General features: G+C 40.1%; 1 protein-coding gene across 1 annotated transcript in view; it reads left to right on the top strand.

Annotated features, from left to right (window-relative positions):
* Window positions 1-9,779, top strand: part of ifih1 (interferon induced with helicase C domain 1) — a 130,463-nt gene that overhangs the window by 51,078 nt on the left and 69,606 nt on the right. The window contains exon 4 of the mRNA XM_048598614.1: window positions 1,788-1,889. Within this exon, the coding sequence (XP_048454571.1) occupies window positions 1,788-1,889 (102 nt within the window). The remainder of the gene's footprint in view (window positions 1-1,787; window positions 1,890-9,779) is intronic.

Here is a 9,779-nt window from a genome sequence, read left to right as displayed (position 1 = left end):
GCATGGTGTGGTAGGAGTGGTGGGGGTGGCGGGGTTTGGGGCACGGTGTGGTAGGAGTGGTGGGGGTGGCGGGAGGTGGGGCATGGTGTGGTAGGAGTGGTGGGGGTGGCGGGGGTTGGGGCATGGTGTGGTAGGAATGGTGGGGGGTGGGGCGGGGTGTGGTAGGAGGGGTAGGGGTGGTGGGGGGCTGGGTTGCTGGTGTTGGTGGGGGAGACTGTCACAAATCTCTTTCTGGAATGTGCCTTTATGAAGAAGATTGGGAGAGAGATGCAGTGGTTGTTGTTGAGATTTGTCCTGAGCAGCTCCATGACACAGGACTCTGTGGACTATTCAACGCTGTGCACACCAAAACAAACTTCGAAAGCACTTGGAAGATCATCAACTCAGTAGAAGACGCTCTTTGGTCTGCCCGAAAGTTGTTGCTGTTCCAGTGCAAAGAGTTGACCTTAACTGAATGTTGCAGACTGGCACATTCCGAGGTCCAGGACTACGTGCTGAGTGACTCATTAAAGCTTGGGGCAGCTGCTACCGAGGTGCAGTGGGGAAAGACCAGTCCAAATTCCAATATTTGTTCTTCATGTGCAAAGACTATACAGAGCTGCTCCAGTAACTGTGTATGTACATAAAGTATTTTTTAACGAATAGTTTTGCAATAAAAATGTTGGAAGCTTTGTGCAATTACAACTGACATTTCCACAATTATAGGTATCAAATCAACAAGAGGTGACTATAAACAGAAAGTGCAGCTGTCCAGTCAGTTTACAATGACACTTGCTTACTGCATGAGTCCAAGTGGAATGTACTTAAGTATCACAACAGCGGCTGACCTCCCACCATCCCCCCCCTCCTGCTAAGTCACTGCTGAAAATCATTGCAGCCGAAGCATCCATCATCACATAGAAGGCTGAATATTCAGAAGTTTTGCAAATGGATTTCTAGTGCTGGATTATAATAACTGGTGTTAATTTGTACAATGTGAATGGCTTGCCCTCCTCCCTGTCCCCTCGCCCCATGCATTGTGTTTTTTCCTCTCTCTTGCACCCATTGGAGAGATAGTTTCACAGGCCTCCTGGAAAGTTCTGTCAAATACCTTGTCCATGCGCCACTACTGCAGATTACTGCCTCTTCTAAGGACCTCCAACTATCAGAACAGACTAAGAACCATTTTGGTATAGAAAAGCGTATGCTTTATGGAAAAGACATGAATACTTTAATGACAACATAGAACTAGGTTAGCTGGTAAGAAACACAGAAAGTCAATGAGCTCTGTAATATATTACTGATTCATGCATTGAGTGTGGATTTGCAGCAAACATCCAAAAGGTATTCAACTGCATTCTTGACCGTGCCATTACATCAATGCATAGAATATGGATGTCTCTTTGGGGGATATTTCACCCATTCTCAAAGACACCAGAAGTTGTCTTAGACACTTCCAGAAATTAGAGAGCAATTTCTGTCTTTCTCCAAAATTGGTCAATATCTTTTTTTCTGTTTGCATTTCTCAGAATGTTGTATTGAGATGGGAGTGGATATAACAATTTTGTGAACATTGTGCCAATTTGGGAAACCTCAAAGGACCAGATGATGTTTTCGTGTCCATCTCTTTCCTCGTATATTATGATGCTTTTCATTCTGAATATGCTTCAAGGGAGAAATGTAACTTCTACATATTAGTATATCGTATTGGAATATGATGACATTTATGTATAATGTAAGACATATTGAATTTTGTTTTGTAGGATTGGAAAATTATTACTAGCAGTTGTTTCCATTTTTTCCAACAGAATCTGTTCATGATATAGCAGAGACAAGTATCTGCAGTTCAAATGATAGTCAGCTGGAAAATGGAAGCTCTGGTGTGTCTGGAGATGAAAATGCCTATTCAGGTAAGGTGTTGTGTAGTATAATTGGCAATGTATAGGGTCTATATTATAACAATTATGGGCAAGATACAACATATAGAAGACGTGCTAAGGTAAGCGTCACCTGGACCAAGTTAAACACACACTTGGCTACTGAAAGAAGGGAAAGTAGGCATAGTGGAGGTGTTAATTAAAATCTTTTAATTGTCACTGGATAAAGAAATGTTGCCCGAAGCAAGGAGGGTTGCTAATGTTCTTAAGAGATGCTTCATCAAAACCTCCCATCATCTTGAGAGCCACTATCTTCCTTTAGCCTCTCTGATTTATGGAGAAAAGTTTTCCAAGTGGTCATCATAAAGTGATAAATTGGGAATGTATAGGCTTAATATTTGTGGTGGGAAAGACATCAGAAACAAATATAAGGGACATTTTTATTTAATTTGAAAGACATGTGCCAATGAACGCTTCTTGGCTTTCCTCAGGGGTCAGTTTTTGAACTCATTGCTATTTACAGTTTTTATTTTTGACCTAGACTCTAATGGAGGGAGTATTATTATAAAGACCATATGATGTAGGAGCAGAAGGAGACCATCCAGCCCTTTGAGTCTGTAAAATGCTGATGATACAAAATTTAACAAAGTAATAGATAGTGGTAAGGATAGCTGTGGACATCAGGATAATATAGAGTGGATGGTGAAATAGGCAAAAGCATAACTGTTGGAGTTCTATGCAGAGAAGGTGAAGTGATGCATTTTGGATCACTAATAAGGAAGGATGGTCCCCTTTCAGAGGCACATTGGCATAATTTCACATACCACTTGAAGGGTTGAGAATTGATAAGGAGGAGGTATCAAATAGCTAATAAAAAAAAGTAAAGGATGAAATTCTAAAGGGAATGCAGAAGCAAAGGGTGTATATGTGAATAAATTATTGAAGGAGGTAGGAATAGTTGAGAAAGCAGTTATTAAAAAGTTTAACATTCTAGGCTGGATTAAAAGCTGTATAGAGTATGAAATGAAGGGAATTATTTTAAACTTGGCATAGAATATTCAGCCTTAATGGGAGCATTGCATTCATTTGTGGGCACTACGCTTTGGGAAAGATGTGAAGACTTTAGAGATATTACAGAAAGGACTCACGAGAATAGTCCCAGCCATGAGGAAAATCAGTTAGGCAGATAAACTGGAGAATTGGTTTCCTTGGACAAGAGAAGATTGAGAGGAAATTTGACAGAGCTACTAAAATTCATGAGGAGTCTGGACAGAACAGATAGAGAGAAACTATTTTCATTGGTGGAAGGATCAAGAGCAAGAGGGCACAGATTTAAGATGGTTGGCAAAAGAAGCAAATGAGGACATGAGGAAACATTTCTTCATGCAGCAAGTGCTTAGGATTTGTAAAGCACCACCCAGGAGTTTGGTGAAGGTGGATTCAATTGAGGCATTTGTGAGGGAATTGAAATGCTATCTGATGGGAAGAAGATTGGGAAGTGGTATTAGGTACTCACTCGGAGAATTAGCTCAGACACAATAGCTCAATAACTTCCTTCTGTGCTGTACCAATTCTGGGAAAAGCTGACTTTATAAATAACTTTAAAAGTGCATTGGACATGTACTTGAGATGGAGGGACTTATTGGGTTACCCATCAAAAACAGGCATGTGGGACGAAGCATAATGCAAGCACAGGTGTGATGGATTAATTACCTTTCTGACCTGTAAATTTCTATAATTGTGGTTTAGGCTTGATATCAGCTATTGCATTGGAAATACTCTATTTATATAAAGATGTGATATCTTTATATTTACTTTGGTTTTATAAGTTTGGCCAATAAAAAGTTTGTATTATCTGTTTTCTATCCAACATGATTTGGTTTAATGCACTGCAATGTTTCAAACAGTGGTTTTAAAGGCGGGTCATTGGACTGATAGCTTGTTCAAGGCTTTTAGTGTGAGATCACCTCTCGGAAGTTTCTTTTCCAAGCCCAAAAGCCTAAGACCATTCAGTTTCTCATTTAAACTCGGATCTCTTAACACTCTGGACAACCTTGCTGTCTCCAATATTTAAACTTATCTAATTAATCAGTAATTGGAACAGAACGTCCTATTCAATGTGCAATTTTTCTGGAGAATGGTAATGTTTGATCATTACCTTTCTTCTAACTTGTATGTTATGTTTAAGCTTTGCTGTTTCAAACTCTATTGGTTGTATTGATTGGTAAGTTACATTGATGTACAAGTTTAACATTGAGTGGTCAGATGCCTGGCAGATGAAGTGTAATATGGCAGCAAAAACAGGAAGGCAGATTATTATCTGAATGACAATAGATGGGAAAGAGGAAGGTGCAACGAGACTTGGGTGTCCTCATACATCTGTGAGGCCACGGACAAAGGAACTTGAGGAGATAGAGCGGCTTTTAAGTGTGTGGATAGAAGATCAAACGAAGAAGTGATCAAGGACCACCTTTCTCACCATAACAGAGAAAGCCTTATCAATTTATGAAAATCTAACAAAGAAAGCTGAAAATCCTGCAGACATGCCTGCCTTTAAAGCTAGCTGCATTTTAAGAACTGCTATGCTTTTCATAACGTAAAGTTATGTGGTGAAGCTGCCAGTGCAGATGAGGAGCATACGATGGCATTTCCTCCCATAGTGAAAAAATTAATTGATGAAGAAGGCTACAACTTAGATCAAATATTCAGTTTGAATGAGACAGGGTTATACTGGAAGTGAATGCCATCAAGAACCTACATCTCCATGAATGAAGCACTTTTAAGTGGCTTTTAAGTGGCAAAGGATCGTATGACTGTGCTGCTGGGTACCAATGCCAGTGGAGACTTAAGGCTTAAGCCTGTGGTGGTGTACAGTACTGCCAACCTACGAGCCTTGAAAGTTTACCTAAAGTCTACTCTAGGTGTCTACTTTAGGTCAAGCAAAAGAGGGTGGATGACGGGGCAGATTTTTTTCTGACATTATTGTTGATGTTTTTGATGATGTTTTTAGAAAGTATTGCAGGAAAAAAAATTTGGATTTCAAGATTCTGCTGATCCTGGATATTTCACCAAGCCATCCTCCCACCATTGCTGAACTTTCTGAAAACATCAAAGTGCTATTTCTATCCCGAACACAACCTCTCTCCTTCAAACCATGGACCAGGGTATAATATCAGCTTTTGAAGCTTATTATTTAAGGTGCACATTTAAGCGGCTGATTGCAGCCACTGAGTGTGATTAGGACAATGTTCTTCAATTTTGGAAGAGCTTTAACACGAAGAATGCAATTGACATTATTGTGGAGGCCTGTCAGGAGGGTGATGTCAGTAAAGACTGCCTGCATGCAGTTTGGCAGAAGCTTCTCCCGGATTTTTTTCAAGATTTTAAAGTCTATGATCCAGCAGAGGAGCTCCAAGAATCAAAGAACAAGGTGTTGGTCTTGTGAAGCAAGTTGCAATTGAAGAAGTGGAGAGTGAGGATGTTGAAGAGCTGCTTGAGTCCCACTGTGAAGACCTCTTCACAGCTGATCTACAACAACTTGTCACTGAGGGGGAAGTGGAAGCTGGAGATGAAGAAGAAAATGTCCAGGATGCAGCACCATGAGAACTTTCCACTTCTGTTTTGTCTTCTATCCTAAGGGAAATTGAGAAGCATTTGCAGCGCTTAGAGGACAACGATTACAATGCAGAACGCAGCAGAGTAGGCAGGTCATGAAATAAGATCTTATTTGGCACCCTATGAACAGCTTCTTCATGAAAGAAAAAGGGCAGAGCAGCAAAATCTGGATGTCTTCTTTTTTAAGCCAATCCACAAGAAACAGTCAGAAGACAATGAACCACAGCCATCCACTTCTGGATTAACTATTTTTTGCCCTAACCCTGCAACCACAACTGAGTTGGATGATCAGCTGTGAGCATATCGAATGGCTTGAAGGGCTGAATGGTCTACTACTGCTCCAATTTTCTATGTTTCTGTGAGTTGGCAAGACTGCTATGTACCTTTCAGCTTCATAGCTATTTATATACTGTATATCTACATGAAATAAATCTCACTTTATATTGTTCTATCTTCTTGTATTTTGCTTAAATTGATCTGTAATCTTTTTCTAATTGTGTCCATTACTGATTTGATAAAATTGACAGATATGGTAACATTGCATCATGTTTCTGAAACTGCAGATGTAAATTATAAACAATAGCAGGTTTTGCAACTAGCCCCAGGGTGAATACATCATTCATTAGAAATGCACTGTGACATATCTCCCCTCTATGTGTACTCGTTCACCACTTTCAGTCTAGAAATCACATGCAGAAATGATATGACATTGATGATTTAGCCCTAGAGTCATAGACATCTACAGTACAGGAAAAGGCCCGTCGAGTCTGCACCAGTCAAAAACAACTACTGAACTATTCTAAGAGATACTAAGAACTGCTGATGCTGGAGTCAGAGATAACACAGTGTGGAGCTGGAGGAACACAGCAGGCCAGGCAGCATCAGAGGAGCAGGAAAGTTGACGTTTCAGATCGGGACCCTTCTTCAGAAAATGGTTCAGAAAACACTTGATTTTCTGAAGAAGGGTCCCGACCCAAAACGCCAACTTTCCTGCTCTTCTGATGCTGCCTGGCCTGCTGTGTTCCTCCAGCTCCACACTGTGTTATCGCTGAACTATTCTAATCCCATTTTACTGCACTTTGCCCGTTGACCTGTATGCCTGGGTATCACAAGTGCATATTTAAATATTTCTTAAATGTTATGAAAATTTTTGCCTCTATAATCCTCGCAGGTAGTGAGTTCCATATTTCCCACCACTCTCTGAGTAAAAACAGAACTTCATCACATCCCCTCTAAACCTCCTGCCCCTTATCTTAATCTATGCGCCCTAATTTTTGAACCCTTCACCAAGGAGAAAAAATTACTTCCTATCTACTCTGTCTTTGCCCTCATAATTTCATACATTTCAATTACATACCCCCTCAACCTCCTCTGCTTCAACTTAAGTTTATCTAAACTCTCCTCAAAACTAAAACTCTCCCACCCAGGCAACGTCCTGGTTAATCTTCTCTGCATCCTGTCCAGTGTATCTCATCTGTCCTATAATATGGATTCCAGAATTGCACACAATATTCTAGCTGTGGCCTAATCAACTCCTTCCAGCATAACCTCCCTAAACCTTGAACTCTGTGCCTCAGCTAATAAGGACAAGTATCCCATATGCCTCCTTAACTACTTATTTCTAATTTCTACTTTTCCTCCCATGCCTCACATATATCCAGATCTTTTCTGTGGACTTAAGAATTGAACATATCTAGTTCCAACTCCTGATGTCTTACAGCCATGTTCCAGTGAAGAATGCTAATTTGAGCCACAGACCTGTCCTGCTGAAATGGTTCTCTCAATATACCTTTCCTGCTACTTTAAAGGACCAAGATCACTTTGATCCTCAATGTTTCCCAGGGTCCCATCATACATCTTGTATTTCCCCTGGCCAAGTGTATCACCTCAAAATCATCCAGATTGAATTCCATTTGCCACTGGTCAGCCCATCTGATCAACTTGTCTATACACTCCTGTAATCTCAGGCTGTTCTCTTCACTATTTACCACCTCATCAATTTGCGTATCATCTGCAAACTTACTAATTAACCCTCCTATGTTCAAGTCTAAATTGTTTACATATACGACTAACAATTTGGGCCCCAACACTGATCCCAGTGGAACCCCATTGGACACAGATGTCCAATCACAAAAACAGTCTCGACAATCACTCTCTGCTTCCCACCACTCAGTCAATTTTGTATCCAATTAGCCAAATTTTCTAGGATCCCATGAGGTCTTACCTTCACTATCAGTCACCCATGTGGGTGCTTATGAAAAGCCTTGCTGAAGTCCAAGTAAGCTACATTAATGTATTGCCCTCATTAATACACCTGGTCACCTCTTCAAAAAATTCAATCAAGTTGCCAGAAATGACATCCCTTAGCAAAACCATGCTGACTGTTCTTGATTAATCTGTGCCTCTCCAAATGCAGTCACTTATCTGTGGTTGGTTTGCTCGTCGAGCTGGTTCATTAGTTTGCAGACATTTCATTACCCTGCTGGGTAACATTATCAGTGCAGCCTCTGATGAAGCGTTGTTGTATTTTCCCGCCTGGTATTTAAACTCTGGGGTCCGTTGAAGTTGATTATCTCATTTCCGTTTTTTCTTTGCAGTGGTGTGTATATAGGGTCTAATTCTATGTTTATTGATGACCAAACAGAGACAAGCACGGGAATTCCTAGAGGCCTGGTTCTCCACCAAGAAGGCCATCAACCAATAATGATGTTACCCAGCAGGGTAATGAAATGTCTGCAAACTAATGAATCAGTTTGGTAAGCAAACCAACCACAGCATCCACAACCAGAGCTACAAATCTACTCAAGAGTATTGCCGTCACTTATCACTTGCTTTCCACAGCTGAAGTTTGTTTGGTTCCCTCAGGAGTCATTCAAACCAGTTTTTCTCCACCATCACCACTGTTTGTTTTGCAATTTCTAAAAGGAAAATGGACATATATTTTCCCTATCCTCCAGAACTTTGTTTTCTGCCCTACCAAATCAGGCCATCAATAAGACTAGGACAAAAAGTCCCATTTCTAAGCATCCCTTAAATGGACATCTTTCTCATACTGCAGTAGGGGGTGGGGGAGGGGTGTTATTATAACAAAGGTTCTGCCACTTCATTAACATAACTGCACCTTCTGGGAGCCTGATACCTCCCCTGTTTTCACATTTTCCCCCTTGGAACTGACTAATTCATAGCAGAAAGCAGAGGCGAATTAATACTATATTTAATGGAGTATTTGATCATTACTAGTTATGTTTGACTGTGCAGACTTCAATCGTAAACCTGTTCAGATATTGTTTCTGCATTTGTTTTTAAAATGGGAAGTCAAATTGTAGATGTTCATTTTCATGGAACATGAAACAAGTGAAGTTATAATGTCAGCTCAACCCTGGCCCTCACTTTCCACAGTTGACATTTACTTGGTGCCAACAGCACAAGAATCATTGGAGCTGATGTTTCAACTCCTATGCTGTAGCAGCTTTTCCATGTTCATTTAATGACTGGTCACAAATCTACTAGGTAAAAAGTAAAGAGTGTAATTCAGTTTGTTGTTGTTTCGTCTGAAATGTTGTGTTGTGTAAAAACTTCTTTTCTGGAAGTCTGTATCGTAGACTGGGAGAGAAAAGAAAGCTTCCCAATGACATGAAACACAATGGAATATTTTATGACCTGCATTGTTCACATTTAAATCACTCATGTGAACATCAAATAGGAACATTCATGACCAACAGAATGCCACCAACTTTTGACACAGAGGCCTAACATGTTTTCAAGGAATTAAAGATATCCTGATCCTTTTTTTGCTGCTAAAGCACAAGTGTTACCATCTGTTTAGCATTGACCACAAGACCCCAATCAAACAATAGTCAGGTCTGAATGTACATTCGCTTCTGAGTATTCTCATGATATATCCTAAAACTATGCATTTCTATGAATGTGATAGTGGTGCTGAGAATTACTTTGCTACAATCCTTAGTATTGACAAACTGCATCAATTCTATATGTATAATGATTAACTGCATGGTGTCCAGACCGCAGTTCAGTGAGAAATGAAAATTCAGGGTTGAATTTTACCAGAAATCAGCTAAGTATCAATTTTGATTTGATTTCATTTGATTTATTGTTGTCATATATACCTAAGAACAGTGAGAAGTTTTGTTTTGTGTGCTGTACAAGCAGGTCATAACATACAAGGACAGTTTATAGGGTGATTAAACAGAGCGAGGCACATTAATTTTCACAGACTTAGAATTGTAGTCTAAAAGTGTGGAATGGTTATAAGGAATGTGAGAATAAGATCTGCTGTAGAGAGCTTGC

The sequence above is a fragment of the Rhincodon typus genome, chromosome 7, assembly GCF_021869965.1.
Source record: "Rhincodon typus isolate 14 chromosome 7, sRhiTyp1.1, whole genome shotgun sequence".
Taxonomy (NCBI): Eukaryota; Metazoa; Chordata; class Chondrichthyes; order Orectolobiformes; family Rhincodontidae; genus Rhincodon; species Rhincodon typus.
Note: the sequence above shows the minus strand (reverse complement) of the source record. Positions and strands in the feature narration are given on the sequence as shown.